Source organism: Scheffersomyces amazonensis (genome assembly GCF_036850825.1).
Source record: "Scheffersomyces amazonensis strain UFMG-HMD-26.3 chromosome Unknown RJT21scaffold_1, whole genome shotgun sequence".
Taxonomy (NCBI): domain Eukaryota; kingdom Fungi; phylum Ascomycota; class Pichiomycetes; order Serinales; family Debaryomycetaceae; genus Scheffersomyces; species Scheffersomyces amazonensis.
This window is the reverse complement of record NW_027042741.1, coordinates 2,733,249-2,756,435: the sequence shown is the minus strand read 5'-3', so window position 1 is coordinate 2,756,435 and position 23,187 is coordinate 2,733,249. Positions and strand designations below refer to the sequence as shown.

The 23,187-nt window shown below is 32.3% G+C and overlaps 10 protein-coding genes across 10 annotated transcripts; 4 read left to right on the top strand and 6 right to left on the bottom strand. All coding sequences in view use genetic code 12, as the record gives it.

The window, feature by feature from the left end:
• The first annotated feature begins 1 nt into the window (after window position 1).
• On the top strand, window positions 2-1,997 carry RJT21DRAFT_15982 (uncharacterized protein). The gene has a single exon (XM_064883505.1). It carries the CDS (start codon window positions 51-53, stop codon window positions 1,944-1,946), a length of 1,896 nt encoding a protein of 631 aa, XP_064741607.1. The 5' UTR covers window positions 2-50; the 3' UTR covers window positions 1,947-1,997.
• MRPL36 (mitochondrial 54S ribosomal protein bL31m) lies at window positions 1,942-2,634 on the bottom strand. The gene has a single exon (XM_064880887.1). The coding sequence runs from the start codon at window positions 2,556-2,558 to the stop codon at window positions 2,049-2,051; it is 510 nt and encodes a 169-aa protein (XP_064741606.1). The 5' UTR covers window positions 2,559-2,634; the 3' UTR covers window positions 1,942-2,048.
• Window positions 2,635-4,565, top strand: CCT7 (chaperonin-containing T-complex subunit). Its single transcript, XM_064880886.1, has one exon. It carries the CDS (start codon window positions 2,797-2,799, stop codon window positions 4,429-4,431), a length of 1,635 nt encoding a protein of 544 aa, XP_064741605.1. The 5' UTR covers window positions 2,635-2,796; the 3' UTR covers window positions 4,432-4,565.
• Window positions 4,566-5,796: 1,231 nt separating this feature from the next.
• On the top strand, window positions 5,797-14,217 carry RJT21DRAFT_4806 (P-loop containing nucleoside triphosphate hydrolase protein; the record flags this gene model as incomplete). Its single annotated transcript, XM_064884744.1, has 2 exons — window positions 5,797-7,506; window positions 8,602-14,217. The coding sequence occupies 2 exons, from the start codon at window positions 5,797-5,799 to the stop codon at window positions 14,215-14,217; spliced, it is 7,326 nt and encodes a 2,441-aa protein (XP_064741604.1).
• A 142-nt stretch (window positions 14,218-14,359) lies between these two features.
• RJT21DRAFT_111974 (uncharacterized protein) lies at window positions 14,360-15,040 on the bottom strand (the record flags this gene model as incomplete). The annotated part of the gene is made up of 1 exon (XM_064880047.1): window positions 14,360-15,040. The coding sequence occupies one exon, from the start codon at window positions 15,038-15,040 to the stop codon at window positions 14,360-14,362; it is 681 nt and encodes a 226-aa protein (XP_064741603.1).
• A 443-nt stretch (window positions 15,041-15,483) lies between these two features.
• RJT21DRAFT_117931 (uncharacterized protein) lies at window positions 15,484-16,438 on the bottom strand. The gene has a single exon (XM_064880885.1). It carries the CDS (start codon window positions 16,394-16,396, stop codon window positions 15,659-15,661), a length of 738 nt encoding a protein of 245 aa, XP_064741602.1. The 5' UTR covers window positions 16,397-16,438; the 3' UTR covers window positions 15,484-15,658.
• A 637-nt stretch (window positions 16,439-17,075) lies between these two features.
• On the bottom strand, window positions 17,076-18,998 carry MAS2 (mitochondrial-processing protease subunit alpha). Its single transcript, XM_064880884.1, has one exon. The coding sequence runs from the start codon at window positions 18,835-18,837 to the stop codon at window positions 17,317-17,319; it is 1,521 nt and encodes a 506-aa protein (XP_064741601.1). The 5' UTR covers window positions 18,838-18,998; the 3' UTR covers window positions 17,076-17,316.
• Window positions 18,999-20,552, bottom strand: RJT21DRAFT_124595 (uncharacterized protein). Its single transcript, XM_064882790.1, has one exon. The coding sequence runs from the start codon at window positions 20,422-20,424 to the stop codon at window positions 19,027-19,029; it is 1,398 nt and encodes a 465-aa protein (XP_064741600.1). The 5' UTR covers window positions 20,425-20,552; the 3' UTR covers window positions 18,999-19,026.
• Window positions 20,553-21,170, top strand: RJT21DRAFT_117928 (uncharacterized protein). The gene has a single exon (XM_064880883.1). It carries the CDS (start codon window positions 20,568-20,570, stop codon window positions 21,156-21,158), a length of 591 nt encoding a protein of 196 aa, XP_064741599.1. The 5' UTR covers window positions 20,553-20,567; the 3' UTR covers window positions 21,159-21,170.
• On the bottom strand, window positions 21,171-23,161 carry EXO1 (Rad2 family nuclease). Its single transcript, XM_064880882.1, has one exon. It carries the CDS (start codon window positions 23,082-23,084, stop codon window positions 21,222-21,224), a length of 1,863 nt encoding a protein of 620 aa, XP_064741598.1. The 5' UTR covers window positions 23,085-23,161; the 3' UTR covers window positions 21,171-21,221.
• Between the last annotated feature and the right edge of the window lie 26 nt (window positions 23,162-23,187).

Sequence of the window (23,187 nt, the reverse complement as noted above, 5' to 3'; positions counted from 1 at the left end):
ACTAATAGAGCTCTTAGAGTCCCCACTAAATGACCTACTAGTATAATAATATGAACCGTCAACGTTCCCGACTAGTGCGTGGACTTCGAGGACTTCGAGGATTTCGAGGACTCGGAATTAAACAAAGTCCCAGTATGAAAAATACTACTCCGAATCCATTTGCAGAGTATGAGGAATCCCAATTCAGTCAAGAAACTATCCCATTAGTCCAACGACTCCGGAAATCATATGACATATTACTTCACGAGCAAATGTTTAAGGTGGCGAGTGTTCTTTCAAAGTATTACGCTAGTCAAGAATCATTATTCATCAAAGATTTAGTGGACTTCCCATCCAACGATAAGTCATTTAAATATTTTGGAGCCATTTATCAGAAATCCCGAAGCTTTCGGGTGATTATTATGAATGATTTGATAGAACTCATACGGCGAGGTGAGTACTACCATGTGTCGCGATTTCTTCATACATTAATACGAATGCAGTTAGCCAATAGGGAATTAATTCGAGAGTTAGTAGTTAAAAAGTCTCATGAGAATATGGGGCCTGAGCAATTACTTAAACTTTTAGCTCAATGTATAATACTTCAGACTCAGAGTGTAGGGGATTATATATATGCAGCAAGAGTTGTTTTGTTATTCCAGGAAGAAATGAATCTAGGAATTTCACCATTCATTAAAGATCCCATATTACGAGGTTTAGCAACATGTACTGATCATACCAGTATTTATGCAAGTTTTGCTCTCCTTAAGATAATTCAAACTATGGATTTTCTTGATGTTCTGTCGTCCACTGTATTTCAGATCTTAGAATTCTTTGTCAACAATAAAACCATCTATTTTTCTAACAAATTCTTAGAGATGATAATAGAAAGAGGAAGTTTACAACGTTTACATTATCATAATCCTCAACAATATAGTACGGTGATGATGGAATTGATTAATCAGAACTTACATGATGGCATTTATGATGTAGCATTCAAATGGTGGATGGAGCTTACAAAAGTTATTAGTAATACTGATCATAATATAGAGACAACATATATTAAACTATTAAAATATCTGCCTAATCCTCAGACAACAAAACAATTAATTAAATCAACGGAGAATCTTAATATAAAGTCCACTGATGTTACAGATATGTTAATTGAGAAATTAGGTACGGACTCAAAGACTTTTAATGAGCCTATTTATCAAAAATTATTTCGTACTCTTACTCCTCCTATGCGGAGACTGACAATGTCACTGTTGTTGAAGACATTTTTATATCAGAACAATGAACTGGCAACCCACAAAATCCTTCAACTCATCTTTAAATCGAAGAATGGAATTGAACCTATTGATCTTAAATCATATGTTGATAGATTACTTCAAGAAGGTGAGTTAGATAAATGTATACAAATGGTTGAAGCCAGTTCAATTTCAGTATCTCGATTGGCATACGTCAGTGTCATTCGGTATATGTTTGAGAATGAGGAAGATCTTGAAATAAGACGATCATTTCTTGAAGAATATAGTAGAAGAGCTTTAAAACTTAGAAAGTCCGATGAATCATTGGCTCAACTTGGTTGTGAAATCATTCGATATTATTGTAATCGGTACAGTAATCGAGCAGCTAAAAAGTTATATACCACTATGAATGCTTATACTTCCAAACCTATTATTGATCTTAACGATCATCTATACGATAAATTAAGCTTTGCCAAATTCAAAATACCTAATCAATTTAAAGACATACTCACTATGACTCAACTGAGTCGTAGAGATTCCCTTGATATCATAGTGAGTAAGGCTATCAAAGAACAGGATGAAACTACGGTAATATGGGCTATAGATGAAATGAGATATATTGGATTGGATGTCAGAGACATTCTAAATCATTTACACAAGAGGGATAATTCAGGATATATCATGAGTATTCTCAAACCTGAGATTAGAAATCAGTTGTAACATATCATTTATTTGCATGTATATAGTAAAAAGTATGTATAATAGAAGTAGAATTTTCATATATTTATGTACAGGGTGTAGTTTACTTAGTTAGTTAGTTGTTTATTTTCTAGTCTTTAATTCCTTTTTACTAAACATTTTACCACCTTTTTGAACTTCAGTAGCATTTTCACCTAATAAGGCAAGGAAATCATCTTTCTTGGCACTTGACTGCTTAGGAGATTCATCAGTTTCGCTCGGTATGTCTGCTTTACCTTCAAATAATGAGTATCTTTCATTAAACTTTTGAATTTTACCTGCTGAATTTGGATCCACCAGAACCAAATCAGATCTATGAGGATTCCAAAGTTCACTATTTCTTTGATCGGAAATCATTCTAATTTCATCTTTAGGTGCTTGTGACCTTCTACGAACCACAGATCCGTCACTTAATTCAACTAATGTATCGAATTGATAAAAGATTGCTGGTCTAGCTTTCCCCATCTTGATTTTTCTCATGATTCTTCTATTGGAAAGGGTAACTTCCCCCAGCATAGACACATTACGAGACACATTACGAGTGAAAGTTTGCAGTATGCTATTAGTGGATCTTACTATACTTCTACTAAACATTTTTATTTATGTAGTTATAGTTATAGTTATAGTATTAGTTAACGTCTTTGACTTGACTACTAGGGCTCTCCATAGTTAACAACTGAAAAATTTTTGGTTTAGTGAGTGTCGTGCGCATCCTCAAATGTTCCAGTTCCAAATCCAATTTTTTTCACCAACGCTGACTATGGATCGAGTGGCTAGACAGACATAAATTGATTGAATTAGGATATAAATTGTTAGTAACTTATAGTTGATAATGTCGTTCTCTACCCAAACACCCACCATTGTGGTGTTGAAAGAAGGAACCGATTCTTCGCAAGGAAAGGGACAAATCTTGAGTAATATTAATGCATGTTTAGCTATACAAGATACATTAAAGCCAACTTTAGGACCATTTGGTTCTGATATTTTAATTGTATCTTCCAATGGTAAAACGACTATTTCTAATGATGGAGCTACTATTTTGAAGTTATTAGATATAGTTCATCCAGCAGCTAAAATGTTAGTGGATATTTCTCGAGCTCAAGATGCTGAAGTTGGAGATGGAACCACTTCAGTTACAATTTTGGCCGGAGAATTTTTAAAAGAAGCTAAGGCATTTATTGAAGATGGAATGTCATCTCATCTTATTATTAAAGGATTAAGAAAAGCCAACGAATTGGCTATTGCAAAGATTAAACAATTGGCTGTACAAATTACGCGTCATGATAATGAACAAGAATTTCGACAATTATTAGAGAAATGTGCAACAACTGCTATGTCATCCAAATTAATTAGTAAGAATTCGACATTTTTTACAAAAATGGTAGTAGATGCAGTATTAAGTTTAGATCAAGAAGATTTAGATGAAAAATTAATTGGAATTAAGAAAGTTCCTGGTGGAGGTATGGAAGATTCCATTTTCGTTGATGGAGTGGCATTTAAAAAGACTTTTTCATATGCTGGATTTGAACAGCAACCTAAACAATTTAAAAATCCTAAAATTATTAATTTGAATGTAGAATTAGAATTAAAAGCAGAAAAGGAAAATGCTGAAGTTAGAGTTGAAGAAGTTAAAGATTATCAAGCAATTGTTGATGCAGAATGGCAAATTATCTTTAATAAATTAGAAGCTATTTCTCAAACTGGAGTAAATATAGTATTATCTAAATTACCAATTGGAGATTTAGCTACTCAATATTTTGCTGATAGAAATATCTTTTGTGCTGGTAGAGTTTCATCAGAAGATATGGATAGAGTTATTAAAGCAGTTGGAGGTAATATTCAATCTACTTGTTCAAATATTAAATCAGAAGATATTGGAACTTGTGAAACTTTTGAAGAAGTTCAAATTGGTAGTGAAAGATATAATTTATTTAAGGGATGTCCTCAAGCTAAAACATGTACTTTAGTATTAAGAGGTGGAGCTGAACAAGTTATTGCTGAAGTTGAAAGATCTTTACATGATGCTATTATGATTGTTAAACGAGCCGTTAGTCATAGTGAAGTTGTTGCTGGAGGTGGAGCTATTGAAATGGAATTATCTAAATATTTAAGAGATTATGCCAAAACTGTAGCTGGTAAACAACAATTAATAATTAGTGCATATGCTAAAGCATTAGAAGTTATTCCAAGACAATTATGTGAAAATGCAGGATTAGATGGAATTGAATTATTAAATAAGTTAAGAAGTTGTCATGCTAAGGGAGATATTTGGTATGGAATTGATTTCCAAAAGGAGAATGTTGGTAATAATATGAAGAATTTTATTTGGGAACCATCATTAGTTAAGATTAATGCATTAGGATCTGCCACTGAGGCTGCTACGTTATTATTATCGGTTGATGAGACCATTAGAAATGATGAAGATAAAGATGGAGGTGCAGGAGGTAGAGGTAGAGGAGCGTATTAGTTATAGAGTATAGTTAATGTAGATAGTACAGAAATAGTAAAGTGTAGAAGGGGTAAGTAAGGAGTGAGTGAGTGAAGGAGAGAGAGAGCGAAGGAGAGAGAGCGAAGGCGAGAGCAACTGAAGGAGAGGCTGCCTTAGAAATAAGGTGAAATTGATAAGTATTTTTTGTGGAGACGATGTACGTAATTAGTAGTAGTTAAGCACTCAGTAATTACGGCCGAGTACTGTGTAACAGATAGAAATTATTACAGAATACTGTCTTCTGTCTAATGTCTGTCTACTGTCCACTGTCTATCTACTGTCTACTGTCTGTCTACTGTCTACTGTCTGTCTACTGTCTACTGATGATAGTACTCATTACTGTATTCCAACTAATGCGTCTACTACTCTACTGGTACGCGGTATAATACTTAGTACTCCACTGTACTTACTGTCTGTCGTCTATACTATACTATGTGTTCTAAGTGGTCTAAACCGGCTACTGTACCTTTATTCTCCTCGTAAAATTGAGCCGCAAATTATCCGATTGTACGCGTTGGCTGCGTACAAAATGGCCGCGAAATTCCGCGACTGAAGTGACACAGACACCAAATGATTGACGAAGTACAGAAGGAGCAGTGAGCAGCAGACATGTGACGAGTTTAAGTGTGACACTTAGTAGCGCCTGTAAAGTATAGTGTGTGTAGTGTTTGAGTATGTAAAAAGATCAGATTGTGTCAGAATATGATTGAAGCGTGACTGCTTATTTTGTTTGACTGTTGATCTGACTATTCTACTAACTAATGATTTGTTTACTTATTACTATGACTACTGTAACTACTGTTCCCACTATTATTGTCTGTCCCTTTATTGTATATTGTCTGCAGACCCTAATAGCTCACAGATGCATAAATAAATGAATAATAAAGAATAAAATAAAATTAATAAAAATTAAATTAAATAAAAATTAAACAATAAAAATAAAAATAAAATTACGCGTTAGAAAACAACTCCTTCTCTGCTCCATACCGAAACGGTAAGGAGAAATGTCAGAATTGGCGACTGGTTCATATATAAAATTGTCAATCTGCTGAGTTTAACTTGAAGTTAACTTGTTTCCATTACTGATAGCCATTACTTTCAGTAAACTCGGGACACTCAGGACATCAGTAACTCTCAGTACTCTCAGTACTTTTAGTAACTCTCATTATCCACTGTAATTGTCACTGTTGTCTCCATCATTATCATCACTAATTCCCACCATTACCACTAATTCCCCAATTAAATTATTTCCAATAATTCATAACTCCACCTCCATTATTTCCACATTCGCTAATAACTATGAAATACGGCCCTCCCCCTCACAGACCTCGGCCATACTCCATTATGCTCGAACTTCTCGAGTCTCATACTAATAAAACTCTTACTAATGAATATTATAATGATATAACAAAGACTTTAGCCCATCTTGAATCAATTTCTGCAGTAAATCCTGCTATGATTGAACTTCAACCAGAAATTCAATGGTTTATGAGACCTTTCTTACTTGATTTCTTAATTGAATTACATGCATCATTTAAATTACAACCTCAGACATTATTTCTTTGTCTTAATATTATTGATAGATATTGTGCTAAAAGAATTGTTTTTAAACGTCATTATCAATTAGTAGGTTGTACAGCTCTTTGGATTGCTGGTAAATACGAAGATAAAAAGCTGAGAGTTCCTACTTTAAAAGAATTAACAATTATGTGTAGAAAGGCTTATGATGAAGAAATGTTTGTACAAATGGAAATGCATATTTTATCCACTTTAGAATGGTCTTTATCTCATCCTAATTTAGAAGATTGTTTACAATTATCTATTAATTGTTGTGGTTTAACAGCTGATTCAACTCCTACAAAGTATAATAAATTTATTCCAACTAATAATAATACTTCAACTACTAATAGTGCTTCAACTCTTTCGGCTGTAACTGCTATAGGAAGATTTTTATGTGAATTATCTTTATATGATAAATATTTCTTATCTGTACCAACATCATTAGTTTCAATAACTGCTAATTTATTAGCATGTTCAATGTTACAAATCCCTCATGCATCCAATTCTTTATTAGCATTAATGAAAAAATCCATTCATAAACCATCCACTAGACGTCATATTTGCTTATATTCTAATAATAATGAAAGTAATTATAGTCATGACGCTCATACTGCATTAAACACTTGTCTTCGGAATGTTAGTTTTGCCACAGACTTTAGTGGTGATGATGATTTAAACGATACTGAAGAAGAAGAAGATAATGATGATGATGAAGATGTAGAACTTGATGATGACGATTTTATAGAAGATGATGATACTGAATATAACGAAAACAAGCAACCAGAAGTTCATGGAGCCTTTTTATCAGGACTTGATGAAAATGCTCTTCTTACTATAAAGAAAATTGCCCTTATGTTTATTATTCAACTAAGTAAAGTAACAGAAGTATTATCCAAAAAGTATGAACCATTAGGAGTAATTCAAGTAATTAATAATTTCCATAGTCGATTCACATTTATAATTCAATCGATATATGAAAATCAAGAATCCGTAATTAATTCGGGTGATCAGGAAGAAGAAATGGCAGTAGATATTAAATTATTACAATTTTCTGAAATTTTATTACAATTTCCTAGAATTGATACTAGTCCACAATATGATGGTAATGGAGATTTTAGACCTCCACAATCTCCATTAATATTTAATTCTTCATCTTTAAGTCTTAATGTTGGTTCTGATCATTTACCACCTCCTCCAGCTACTCCACCATCCGCTAGTTCTCAATATTCTGTATTTTCTAATAAGAGACATAATGGTAGTTCATCTACTTGTGTAACTCCAATTCATGGTAATACTATTCATAATCCTAATAATACCAATGTATCTATATCTTCAGCTTCAAGTTATAATTCTGGAAGTTCAAGTATAATAAGAAATGGGAAAATGAGAGTTAGTAAATCCAATAGTCATCAGTATAAAACTCATTCAAATAATACTGGTAAAGAATATTCTCCATTAAATTCGGAGAATGCGTGGTCTTCACCTATTATGAGAGTTTAGTTAGATCTTATAGTTTGCATAATGTACACCTGTACTGAGTAGAGTATTGTAGTATTAGAGTGGTACTGTAGTACTGTAGTATTAGAGTGGTACTGATAGTACTGTAGTACTAGAGTATGTATTGCTTATTGTTGGTCTTATATTTAGTACTGTTCATATATGTATTACAGAAGTACTTAATTGTATTTAAGCTGTTAATCTACTCAATCACTAAGTAGAGTACTGTAGTTAGTACCAGTGGAGTCAGTAGAGTCAGTAGTGTTAGTATTAGTAGTGTTAATAGTGTTAATACTGCTAGTGTCGCACCAGAAGTATCACTACTAGTAGTTAGTGGTAGTTAGTTCACTTAGTGACTGCGACTTCTAAACACTCCTCACTACCAACTCCAGTTGGCTTGACTACTTACTGTCGTCTACTACTCGTCTAACTATTGTCTGATTTGCTGCGAATTTGTCCCATTTGCGAATGTTTCACTGCACAATGACTACAATAGCACTTCCTCACTAACCAATGACTGACTGCCAATTAAGCCTAACTAGCCAGTAACTCACGCACACTACACACTACTGAGCTCACTAACAAATTCACCGACTCACTAACAAATTCTCTAACTCACTCACTAACTAACTCACTAACTCTCTAACTCACTAATGCACTAACTAAAAGTCTCACTACTAAAGACTGCGACTCTCCGATCGCTAAATATGCAACCACCTAATTGGGACAGTCACCCTCTCTAACTAAATCACCACTAATTTATCCTCTACCAACTTAACTTAATACTACATCCGCTACTCTCCCTCTCCCTCTCCCTCTCCACTCTCTACTCTCTACTCACTACTCACTAACTATTACTACTACCACTAACATAACTAATTATACTAGTAAATCGCTTCCTGCACACAGGCTCCTCTGTTTACATTTTAAACGTAAACATAAATCGTATACTACCAACACTTGTTCAACCTCTACTCACCATTAGTTATCCACCAATACCACCATATCCTCTAGCACATGACGTCGCCAGACAACGGCTTCGATTCCAAAAATTGGGTATGGATTCCTCACCAAACAGATCTCTTTACTAAGGGATATGTCACTGATTATTTAGGTGATGGTACTTGTAAAGTTACCATAGTTCATGCTAATGGAACTCAAGAACTGAATCAAATAGTTGCTCAAAATACTTTAGAGAATTGTAATCCAGTCAAGTTTAATAAATGTGATGATATGGCAGAATTAACTCATTTAAATGAACCATCAGTTGTATATAATTTATATCTTAGATATAATGATAATTTAATTTATACTTATTCAGGTTTATTCTTAGTTGCAATAAATCCTTATAAGGAGTTACCAATTTATGATAATGCTGCTTTACACAAGTTTCATAATCATGAATTTGAAAGATCTCCTCCTCATATCTTTGCTACAGCTGAAGGTACGTTCAGAAATTTATTATCAAATAAGAAAGATCAATCAATTTTAGTTACTGGTGAATCAGGAGCTGGTAAAACTGAAAATACTAAAAAGATTATTCAATATTTATCATCTATAACTACTGCTCCACCAACCTCACCAACTAATTCTCCAGTAAGATTAAGTAAATCTCCTTCAATTACAGGTTTAACTATTCCAAATACTATTGATATTAAAATCTTACGAGCTAATCCAATTCTTGAAAGTTTTGGTAATGCTAAAACTGTAAAGAATAATAATTCATCAAGATTTGGGAAATTCATTGAAATCTTCTTTTCATCAAAGGGAGAAATTAATGGAGCCAATATTGATTATTATTTACTTGAAAAATCTCGAGTCGTTCATCAAAATAAAGACGAAAGAAATTATCATATCTTTTATCAATTTCTTAAAGGATATGATCAATTAGCTAACTTTGGATTAAATAAAGATATATCTACTTACAAATATTTAGAAAATAGTCTTGTTACCATTGCAAAAGTTGACGATTTTAAAGATTTTAATTTATTAGTTGAAGCCTTTAAAATCGTCGGGTTTTCTAATGATGAAATTAATCATATTTTTCAATTACTTGCAATAATTCTTCATTTAGGTAATTTAGAATTTACATCTTGGAAATCTGAACAAGCCAATTTTACTCAAGAATCTCCCATAGATATTCTTGTTGAATTAATGGGAATTGATAAATCATTATTTGTTGAAAATTTATTACGACCAAAAGTTAAAGCAGGACGAGAATTAGTTCAAAAACTGAAAAGACCAGCTGAAGTTAAATTTTCAATAGATGCATTTGCAAAACATCTTTATGAAAGACTTTTCCAATATATAATTTCAAGAATTAATGATAATTTAAGAATGGATTCAAATGATAATCTTCATGAACTTAATTTTATTGGAGTTCTTGATATTGCCGGATTTGAAATCTTTGAAATTAATTCATTTGAACAACTTTGTATTAATTATACTAATGAAAAACTTCAACAATTTTTTAATCATCATTCATTTATTTTAGAACAAAGTGAATATCTTAAAGAAGCAATTCAATGGGAATTTATTGATTTTGGATTAGATTTACAACCAACAATTGATTTAATTGAAACTACTAATCCAATGGGGATTTTTAAATTATTAGATGAAGAATGTGTAATTCCTAATTCATCAGATAAATCATTTATGGAAAAATTATCTCATCATTGGGGGTCTGATCAAAGTAAAAAATTTAAAGAGAATAAATATAAATCTGGATTTATAATTAGACATTATGCTGATGAAGTTGAATATAATGTTGATGGATGGTTAGAAAAAAATACTGATCCAGTTAGTGAAAATGTATTAAGATTATTATTAAATTCAAATAATCAATTTCTTCGAGATTTAATTGAAAATGATGATCATCTTATAGATTCAAGTTCTGGTTCTGGTTCTGGTAAGAAACCAAAATTAAAATCTGCATCAGTTAAACATAAAAATCAACTAAAAGATCTTATGGATCAATTACAACGTACTGAACCTCATTTTGTTAGATGTATTTTACCAAATTTAGATAAAAAACCTAATAGATTTGATAAATCTTTAGTATTAAATCAATTAAGATGTAATGGAGTTCTTGAAGGAATTAGAATTACTCGTGCTGGATATCCTAATAGAATGACATTTCCTGAATTCTTTCAAAGATATGCTATTATTAATAGTAAAGAAGTATTTACCAAAGATGCAAAAACTAATAGTGAATTAATTTTAAAACATATAGAATTAGATCCAAAAACTTATAAAGTAGGAATTACTAAGATTTTCTTTAAGAATGGGATCTTGGGGAAACTTGAAGAAGTAAGAGATTTAACTTTAAAGGGAATCTTTAGTGATTTACAAGCCATAATTCGAGGAGGAATGGCAAGAAATGATATTCAAAAACGAATTAAAGAAGTCCATGCATCTCAATTAGTTGCTAGAACATTTAATCAACTTGAAAAGGCTAAGAAACAGAATCCTTGGCTTGAATTATTTGTAACCATTAAACCATTACTTGATGATTCAGCTCTGGTATTAGATACTCAACAACTTCATGAGAATATTCGGAAACTTACTAAGAAACTTGAAGAAACTGAACAGGTTAAAGTGTCACTTGATTCAGAAGTTAATCAATTGAAGCAACAAGTTAATCGATTAGAAGATGAAGTTATAACCACCACCAATATCGTTAAGAGTAAAGATCAAAAGCTTGAGAAGTTTAAGTCCGATGAGTCTCGAACCGTTAATACAATTAAGAAATTAGAAGCCAAACTCAAAGAGTATAAAGAAACCAATCAACAACTCGAGAAGGCCAAATCCACTAAAGAAAATGAATTCAATGAACTTTTTGAAAAACATAATAAAGTTAATGAACAGTTTCAAGAACTTAGTGAAAAGCATAAGGAAGTTACTGGACAAGTTACTCAATATACGTTAGACACTAAAACATCACAAGCTACTATTGATAAACTTACTTCTGACTTAGCTAAGAAACAAAAGGTTATAAGTAAACATGAAGCTAAAATCGCCGAACTTGTAGCTGCTAAAGAATCTATTGATACCTCTACTCAGAAGGAGTTATCAACCCTTAGAGATACTAATGCTCAATTAAAGGCAGAGGTCAATACCCATAAGTCATTACTTCCTCAGCATGAACAACTTCAGCAAGAAGTTTCAAAACTAAAAGCATTAACTGAATCTCATCAAAATACCATCAGTGACAAAGATAAAGAACTTGCGTTACTTCATGTGAATACCCAAACATTTGAATCGGAATCAGCTAAATTAACTCGGAAAGTGGCTGATACTGAACTGAAACTTAAGGATTTACAAGCACAGCTTTCTAATGCCAATAAGGATAAAAAAGAACATATGAATGCATCATCTCAGTATCGTCAAGAAGTCCTTGTACTTACAGAAAAGCTTAGTAAGAATGCTGTTAATGAGAATGAAGTTAATGAATTAAAATCTCAAATTAAGCAATTAAAGTCTCAAGTAGAATCTAATGAAGAACTTCGACAATCTATGACTAAGCTTCGATTGGATTATGAAGGAGCTAAAAGTGCTAAAGCAGAATATGCTGATAAAATCAATACCTTAAATAAGAAGATTATTCAACTTGAAAATGAATTAATTGATCGAGAAAATGAAAAGGAGAATCAACCACCAGATCCATCATTTGTTGAAGAATTTGCTAATATGAAAATTAAACTTAATGAACAAAGTGCAGCCTTAAGAAAGGAAAAATTTGAAAATAAGAAATTGAGTGAAGAACTTATGATGGTTAAGGAAAGAATTAATCTGACCCCTAATAGAAGATCAGTTGCTATGGGAGAAAGAATTAATATTAATGGAAATCTGGAAGTATTAATAGAAGAAATAAATTCATTAAAGATTCAATTACAACAAGAACAAGCCAATGCTCAACGAGCCGAATCTTATGCAATTGAACTTCAAAAGAAATATAATAAATTAGAATCTACTCGAGGTTTAAATAGTTATAATGATTATGAAAAGAAATTCAAAGAATCTCAAGAAAGAATTGGAGAATTAGAAGCTCGATTTGAAGAAGCATTTGGAGAAACAACCACTGATGGATCGCAAAGATCTATAACTAAAAGTGAAAGTTATGGTAGAATTAGTTTACTTAAAGGTTCTAATCAAGATTTTGCTCAAATTTATCAAGATATTACTAAGACATTAAAAGCTACCAGAGAGGAGCTAGCAAGCTCCAAGACGGAAATTTTAAGATTAAAATCTTTACTTCGAGAATCAGAAGAAGAATTATATCAAGTTAAGACTCAAACATTTAAAGCATCAATTACTGAATATGAAGATCAATTAGCTCAATTAAAAGTAAAACATGATACTATTTCTAGTAAGAATAATGATCTTCAAACTAATCTTGAATTATATAAAAAACGATCAGATGAGAGTTTTACTAAATTAGAATTAGCTGAATCGGCTATAAAGATTTCCAAAAGACATGAAGAAATTGCAGTTAAAGAACTTGAAGAAGCAAAGACTCAATTGAAACTTATTAAAGAAGAGTGTAGAACTTCTCAAATTATTATTAAAGATATTAGAAAACAAAATTCTCAACTCGAAGATACGATTCGTGATCGTGATCATCGTATACAACAACTTAAGATAGAAAAGACTAATCTTCATGAAAAAGTGTTATATTTCACTAATAATTACGCCAATAAGGAAGTTACTGAGAAATATAAAGATGAGATAAGAGCTTTACATAAAGAGTTAAATTTTAAAAATGAAACTGAAACAACATTAGTCAAAGAAAATAAACAAGTTCTGCTTGATCTTGAAGATATGATAAGAGATAAGAAAGCTCTTGAACAAGAATATGAAGAATTATTAAAATCCGAACAAAGTTTACAAGCTCAAAATGAAGAATTATCTAATCGAAAACTTCAATTGGAAAATAATCGAGATATTAATGAACGGAAGATTAATAATTATGAAAAACAAGTCAATTCATTAAAGGAATTGACTGATGAATTGAGTAGTCAAAAACAAGAATTATTAAATCAGAATGAAATATTGAAAGCTCAAGTAACTAAATTAACAAATAATTTAGATGATACTCAATCTCAACTTAAAAAGGCTAATTCTGATAATGAAATGTTCCGTACTCATATGAATAATCAAAGAAAAGAAGCTGAAGATATTCGAGCAGAATTTAGTCAATCTAAACTTGAAAGTACTAAAGAAATTCAAGATTATCAAAATATTCGAAAGAATCTACTTGTAGCTACAGAAGAGAATATTACTCTTAAGAAAGTTAATGAACTGTTAAGTAGTAAAGTTCATGATTTAGAAGAAAAATTATATAGTAACGAGCAAATTAAATTTTGGGAACAGAAAGTTAGTGAATTAAATCAACAATTGGATAAAACTCGTCATGTTAATTATGATTATTCTAACACTATTGCTAAATTAGAAAAAGAAGTTAAACGATTAGAGATTAATGCCGAAAATGAAGCTCAATTAACAAAGAAATACAGTTCAGAGAATTTTAATTTTCAAAATTTATTACAACAAAACAAAACGGTTATTCAAATACTTCAAAGTGAACTGGCTGCTAAGGATTTAACAATAAGTAAGATCCAAAGAGATATTGAAAGCACTCGAGAAGTGATGATGGTTATGGAGAAGGAAGTACTTGAGCTACGAGAACAACTTGGAATTAGATCGTAGAGGAAAGTTTCTTATTATAGATATAAATTAATATAATACAACATAATATAATAGAATAAAGATTTACTACTACAGATTCAAAAATAATATAATTTAATAATTTATATTTATGGATTTATAACTGTTGGATGTGGCTTAACTTCTAAGAGGAAGCTTCATGTTTAAATAAACAACTATATGCAAATTTAAGTCCTGAAAATATGATAGCAAGAATTTTTAATGGCTGTAGATCCAAAAAAATTATTAAAGATTGAAAGATGATTGAAAGGAGTTCGATCCATGTGCTGGGATCTTTAAGTTTAATTTTAAATTTATTAAACCAACTATTATTGTTATCTTCTTCTCTTTCCTCAATTTCATTTTGGCCTTTAGCAGCAGCATTGTTTTTCAGCTTCTTAAATATTGATTTAAAAAAAGACTTCTTACCTTTGTTATTTATAGCGGCATCGCCCATTTCTGGGACTTTTACTGGTTCATCCAGTTCTTCAAGTCTATTGACTTTTTCTTGATGTGCATCGCCTTCTGCATCACCTTCAACACCTTCAGGTACTTCATTTTTAGCCAAAAGTGCATCATCACCTTCTTTTCTATTATCAGAATGTAACTCATCAACGATTTCTTTATGTTCATCACCTTCTGCAATACCATCTGGTTCTTTATTTTCAGCCAAAATTTCATCATCACCTTCTTTTCTATTATCAGAATGTAACTCATCACCGAGTTCGTTCTTTGGTGAAATAGAAGGATTTGCTGCAGAAGAACTCCCTGTAGTTGTAGCAATTTGTGATCCAATTACTGGATTCTTGGGATTAGAAGCCAGCATAATAATTCCAATAAGGCGGTTAAAAAGACTTTGTGGTAAAAGAGAAAATATGCTGCAAAATTAAATTGATAAATTGTGCGACTGTAAAACTCACTAAAATTATAATGGCACTATAGGTTGCGGTGTTGATGTTAAGCATTCTAAATAACTAACTCGTAATTCAATAGACATAAATACTATATCCAAATTCAATTAAGTGGATAACTCAGTAGTTAACTGATTCACTCTTCTACCGATTTATTAAACATTAAAGTTTTATTAGATTTATAATTATTATGAAATATTATAACCTATTACCTATAACCTATAACCAAAGCTTTTATATACAAAACTAAACTTCTTTAAGATAATTTTATAGAGAATTGCATTTAGAGTATAAGTGGAGGTAACATTATATAATTATTCATTTGTGAAAGCAATTTCCTTATATGGAAAAGGAAAGGTTATATTATTGGGTTTGTGGCAAGTGCGTTACCTTACATTTGGTGAAGATTTAAAGAGTAATATGTATCCTATTTAAATGACAAAATACTGAACAGTTAACTATAGCTGAGGAGGACAGAATTTGACTTAAGAAACTGGTAATACATTGAAGAGCTTACTCGTCGCTTTGGCAAGTTATTTTTTAATACTTAGATCGGTCCATCTAATCCAGTCCTGTCTATGCTTCCGCAAATACTGATTATCGTAGAAAACAAAAGTCTTCAATTTTTGGTACTGTAAAAGATGTGAAATTAATCTGCTAATCTCTTCATCAAACTCTTTCTTAGTATAATATTGTTGATAATGGAATAGATCAACTGTTAATAAACTGACCTTCTCTTGTGGCCTTACTCGATGGATTCTGATAAGTTCAAGAGTTGAACCCCAATATTGAACCATCGTCCTAACTAGAGCGAGTTGTTCTTTGAGCTCGGACGCTGGTACAGGCGTCTCCATGTCGAGGGAAAACTTTTGTAGAGAATAATTGGGTAGATTTAATATTGCAAAGTTAACCATTGCTGGTACATGAGAGTCCGAGCTTTGTAGAACAAGGACTCTTATGTTTGGCATTGCCTTGAACAACTTAAATAACGAGTCTTCTTTTTGCAATGTACAACAGTTTTTAATTTCCACTTCTCTGATATTCTGTGAACAGAATATGGAAACAACAGGATATAAAGTAGTTTCCAGAAGATGGATAGGATCCAACGACAAAGATGTCACACCAACAAAGATACCCTTCAACTGTTCAAGAGCTTCAAGTGATGTACATATCGATGATAATTCTACTTTCTTGAATAAAGAAAAATTCTTTGAGTTCTTCTTAGCAATCTTATAACTTAGTGAGTTATCTTTTAAATTTATCTTTAGCATATGATATAATCTTTGATTTATTTGTTCATTTAAGTTCGATGGTTTCTTATAGTTCTCAATTGGTATAACGTAATCATGTTTATTTTTGTAACTATCATTTGAAAGGTTTATAATGTGTTGGAACCTTGAGTGTGGGGTTCGTAGCAAATTACACACAACTGTAAAATTTAAATAACCATCTGTGATCATCTCGGAATTAAGCATAGTTTTGTAGTCACTGTTGTTAACTATAACTCTCTTGTATAATTTGATCATACATAATGAATAAAATCTTGAGTTCACTCTACATAGGCTTAATAATTCTATTTGATTTAAAAGATCTATTATCTCTCTTAATAATATGTTGGGCAAGCACTCTAAACTAGTAGCTGACTTTGGTGGCAGTGGAGATGAACTGATACATGTTGGGTAAATATCTTTGCTGGATTTTCTATACCCAGCCAATCTACGAGTAAGACATCTCATACTATGATAATTTGTATTCTGTATTCTTTTTCTTCCACTAGACCATCATATTAAATATAGTACAGTTATATTTTTTGCAACTGTAAGTATCGCAAAAATATTTTGGGAAATAATTATCCAAAAACGGTATAAATTAGGATGAGAATGAAAGGGAATCTATAAAAGAGGGATTCCTAATATATTCATTTGAAATAAAGAAACTGTTGATTATATACTGTTATATGTTTATATCTAAGCATTTAATTATAAAAGAAAATACCGCTTAAGGGTTTTTTTTCCAATGTAAAGGGGAGATAATACTTGAATTAAGCATCATCAATTAAAAAAAGAATGTTAAATGTTGTATGGATGGAAGCTATCATTAGACTATTATATTACCTACACTAATTACAAGATTACTATTATATTACTAATTCTAATTACAAATAATGCCAAACATATATCCATTATAGCATCTAGAACCATTTACGTTTAGGATGTCCTTTACTATCTATTTCTCGTGGCTTCTCTAAGGTAGGTCCATCAAATTTCCCTAAACCATAGTGTCGAAGAATATATTCCACATCTCCGAATGCTTCTCTATCTCCCTGCATAACTACTGATGGAATTCCAGAACTTATTCCTTTAGTTATAACCTTACCTGTAAGTACTTTTTCGGCTACTTTACGTAAATCATTTACAGAAATTTGTTCAATCTTTTGAATCATGTAATCTGTAGATGTTACCTTTCCTTGACATTGAATTTGTCTTCCTAAATCTTCTAACTTAGCAAGTCTACTTTCTACATTCATAAGTAAAGCACTTATTAATTGATTTTTAGCACGTTGCACTTCTGAATCTGTAAGTCCTCCATTCTTTGGATCCTTTTCAAGTAATTTGGATAATTCAAAGCAAATTATTTGTGACATCACATGAGCCGCATTAGGTGAACATGATATAGTAATTCCAAATAATCCTGAATCGACATATGAATGGTTGAATGCCATGCAATTTTCAACAAAGGCATATTGATTTAACACTCTAGTATATAATCGAGAAAACATACCTTTACCAGGTCCACCAGCCGAGAATGATGAACCTCCTCCAAGTAATTTTTGAAGGGTTGCTAATGCATAAAGATCTTCATTTAATAATCCTGTAGTTTCAAACCCTATTTGCATATGATATAGTTCAGGCAAATTACTATATATAGGAGCTTGATATGGTAAAGAAATTTCTCCTCCTGTATACGTAACTTGTCCCAAATCTGGTTTAGTTGCTGAAGTATTTTTCCAGTCTCCGAAATGATTAGTAGCCAATGATACTGCTTGGGAATGAGGTACACCTACCATCGCCACCACGACATTCTGAGGTTGAAAGAATTTACCATGATAATTGACTAAATCTTGTTTAGAAATTAGTGGAATTCGTTCGGCAGGACAGAAGAGTGGTAACCCCAATGTGTTCTTATTGTAAGCAGCGGAATGTAAGACTTCTGGTAACAACATTTCATGCTTGTAAGCCAATTCAGAAACTTCATATTGAGCTGTCTGTAATGTTTCAGCAATCTCTTGATCGGTAAATTTTGGTGACCTGACCGTTTGAGCAATCACATCTATCATCTTAGTAACATCCTTATTGAATACAGATGCTTGATAGATCATGGACTCTCGTTGAGCTGCACACATATAGTTTCCTCCAAGTTTCGATAAATTCTCAAGCATTTCAGTTCCACTAGATTGCTCTGTTGATTTCCAAGCCATTCTGTCACAGATGTGGGATAACCCAGGTCGGTCAGGATCTTCAAATCTTGATCCAGCATCTACATAAGCTCCTAAAGCACTGAAGTGACCAGGAGTCGAATCGGTTACCACTCGAAGACCATTGGTTAAAGTGGTCATTTCGACCTGATGAGGTTTGGAGCCAATAGAACTTGAGGCATATGTCCGCAAATGGGTCCCTGTACGGGCTCTGACACTTCGGATACTGGCTAACATCCTCGTTATGGGGTTTGAGTCGTAGTTAATGGTATAGATAATGATGGTAAAGATGAATATAAAGTGAAAAATTGTTGGTGGCGACCGGAAGTCACGTGTGCTACACAGATCCGGTCAAATGTCATATACTACGAGAATATTATTATTATTCTTAATATTACTATTACTATTACTTAATCTATTCAAATGTCATAAATTAACTAAGTTAGTGTCATCACTTTTTGCAGGATTTGTTTTGGTGGGTGTAGTACTAAAAATGTCTAGAAGATCTCCATTGATATTCGACGGTTTTGGGAATGCATCATCCATAGTCATGAACCGCGAAGTTGAAGTATGGGTAATTTGAGATATAGGTGGTTCAGTATTACTGGTTATAGGTGAAGTGGATGTGAATTCAGCGAATTCCTCTTCATCATCTTCATCTTCATCTTCATGCTCCGGTGACTCACCGGCGGGGCTACTAATGGGAGTATCACTAATTGGAATGTCATTTCCATTAATTGAAAGTGAACTTATTGGAGGTGAAGTTATAGTAATTGGTGGAGCATCAGAACTTACTTTTGGAGTTGTAGATACACCAATTGGTGGTGTATTAAGGACCGAATCAATCTTGTCCTTCTTCACTCCCAACGAATCATTGCTTCGACTCTTAACACCAGGACTTCCAAATATAGAGGTCACAGGTAGGAATGAAAATCGTTTAGCAACCTTTGGAACTGTGCTCTGATTCCCAGAAGTAGCCACACTAGTTTGACTATCAGTAGATGTTCTCAGTTGAATATCAAACTCTCGTGATGATGTTGTGTTAAATCCAAACAATGATCCAAAGAATCCAAGCTTTTCCTTATTTAAAGTAGCTTCAATCTCTCTTTCATATTCAGCCTCTTTTATCTTTAACTTCCGTAAGTATAATTCATGATCCTTCTTCTTTCGTTCATGGATTTGTTGATTAATCTGTTCACTATGATGAGCTCTTATACTTTCTATTCTTGAATGTATAAATCGATTTGATTCTTTCTCGACTATTCTACTCAATTTATTAGTTATTGATACATTCAGAACAGTGATGTTGAGTTTATTTAAATCATCAGCTCTTTTTATAGCTGATTCATCATCTTTATCTGGTGATGGACTCGTATCCTTATCAGTACGAGTCATATTATTCTTAACTTTCTGATCATTCTTATTAGCTTTTAGTTGCCTTTTTCTTTCTTGAATGTAAGCATCAGATGATGACCAACTGAATAAAGTATTGGCAGTTGCCATAGATCGATTGGTGAGTACAGATTTTTGACTACGCTTTTGATCAGCTACAAGCCATGAATCAACAATTAATTTTTGAGTAGTCTCTAAAGATGAATTAGTCCATCTAACTACTGAATGACCCGATGATGGAATGAATTGATTACTATAACTCTGTAGTGATACATAATACTTATTGGCTTTATCTGTTTGTTGTAGTAGAGACTCAACATATTCTGGTGGGGTTGGTGGAGGTGGGGATGTATCGTAGTGAGTATCACCAAATACGGACTCAAGTTGGTCGGATGTAATGGTGATAGGATCAGGCGATGTGTCTGAATTCATTCCACACAATCAACTATTATTGCCTATTAATTGTCTTAAATATTATGGGTATTGTATAAATTGGTGGTGTATCAAAAGTTAGTGAGATCAAAAAAAATTGAGTGCAATTCGAAGCAGTTGGTGATACTTTATCAATAGGTATCATGGGTTACGCAGTTAAGTCATTTGCACAATTTCCTCAATTTCAGGTATTTATTGCATTGTTCGCAGATGTGCGTAGTGAAACTTTGAGTACAGTTAAGTCCGAGCTTGTAGGAGCTAACAAGCAATATGATTACTGTTTTTTAAATACTAACCATTTAGTATCAGTAGAACAGCTTTATTCCAGTATATATAGATCAATCCTGAATTTTGTTAATGAGACTATGAGAGCTAAGACTTTAAATACCGAGATTATATTCAATCTTGCTCCAATCAATAATATAATGGATGCCTTAAAAAGATTTGGTGTCGATGAGCTGTGTAATAATGTCATAGTTATTAAGGTAATCAATAGTCATGATGTGGTTGACAATACTTTTGATAATGAATTTACTAATTTATTAAGTCTCTTGGAAGTATCAGAATCCAGCAGTATTGAGTTATCTGATAATATACTATTCAGTCTTGTAAATATCCCCAAGTTGAAGAAACTCTTTAAATTGAATGATGCTAATTATTCGAATGACACTAGTCATTTACAAGCGGAACTTACTAGACTTACTATAGGTGCTGCATTATTACGGGGATGTTAATACATATGGATATAGAGTTTGTGTATAGAAAATATATATACATACATATATATTTAATTAATGCTATCTATGGAATGCAAACCGCTTCAAACTATTGGAAGTGGTGGGTTTTCTAATAGGAACACTTCCCTTGAGTGGAGGAAGTGTTTGTAGAGATATTTTAGTAGGAGGCACATGTTTCAGTAGATTGATATCTTTAGTGACTTTAGATTGTATTGGTTTGAGTTGATTGATATCTTTACTGGCTAAGGGAGTTCTTGTGAGTTCAAATCGTTTATTGGATCCACAAACAAAGCTTTCTCTTAACGAAGTCTTTATTTTAATTATTGTGGTGGTGTCTATGGGTTTGACCTTTATAGGTGATTCATCGATCTCTTCATCTGACAGTTCAAATGGGTCAACTACAGCATCCACAGAGGATGACTTATTGTTCTCCACTTCTTCTTCAATATGATCTTCATCATTATCGGTAAGTTCATCAAGAATATTATCTGTATTAGGAGCAATCTCTTCCTTATCAACTGTAGAAACAGCTGTAACTTCAGAGAATTCTGAATCTCCTGACATATCCCAATCATTAGATTGAATATTTGAATTAGAATTAAAAAACTTACTAGTATTAGATGACTGATTAGGAGTTGTAAGCTTTTGCATCTTCTTGGCAGTTGGAGAAAGCCTAGTCTCACTGGCTCTTTTCATTGGAGTTTGAGGTGGAGGTGGAGGTGGAGGTAGAACCTTTACTGGAACTTTCATAGCATTCAACATATCAACTATTGAATTCTTAGGAACTACTGGCGGTTTGAATCCAGCTGATTTACTTCGGAATGATAAGTTTGGTGGATTACTTCCAAACGATGAAGATCCATTAATTGACTTACTTTTAAGGCTAGATAAATTCTGTTCTCGAGATATTAATATTTCATGAGTGTTAGGATCAAGAAATCCTCTGCATACCTTCTGATAGTGTTCATGAGTATAAGTTTTTCCACAACATGACTCTAAAGTATCAAAGTCTATATTAAAGTCTTCTGGATAATCATTCAATTTTTCTAATGTTTGAGTTAAAGGATTGAAAACCTTTTGATACTGGAATGCCAAGTCTGCCTTAAACACTTCATCTTTAAAGTCGTCACTAACTGGTTTACCTTCAGCTCGTAAAGCTATTAGGACTTTTTCAAGATTATTGTATTTAGTAACTAATTTAAATGCAGATTTTAATCCTACACCAGCAATACCTTTAGTATAATCACAACCTGATAACATAGCTACCAATCGTAATTGTTCAGGAGTATATTTAGCAAGATGAGGTATCAGCAGAACTTTATTGAAATTATCTCGATGAATTTCTACACAATCTCCATCATCCTTTAATTTAGTAATTAATCTATTACATCCAAATACTAATAAATCTGAATCTTCAGATAATATTCCATCCACTAAACCAATCTTTTCTAAATAAACCATTTGAGGATCAGCTTCATATGGTGCTACTATATATTTTATATTATGATTATCAAATTCTACCATTAATGATTTAGCCATTTGTGATGTAACACATGCAGCCTTCATATATTCTTTCCAGGCTAATTTACTCTTATTACTTTTCTCATATTCTTCAGCTTTATGTCTAGCTTCAATTCTTCTATTACGTCTTTCTGTAGCGGTATCTGCTTTGGTAGGTAATGCAGCTCCATCAAAGACAAAATAGGGAGTAATTCCAAAATCCCTTAACATTTGTACTTTATTCATTATAGATGTTATATACTTAGTAGTTGGTTTATCTTGACATAATTCTTGAGCACAAGATATTAAGCCTCGATGTAACCAACCATATGTATCTATAGCCAAAGTCTTCCCTCTATATCGTTCAAGTTTACCATTCACTTGAATGTCCTTTAAGGCCACCAACAATCCCGTGACTCCCATACTTACAGTCTATCAAATACTTAATACTTTTTGGTATTAATTAATGTTTGTTAACTAGAGATGTTCTAAGACGCGATCTGAAAAATTTAGGTGCAAATTGTAA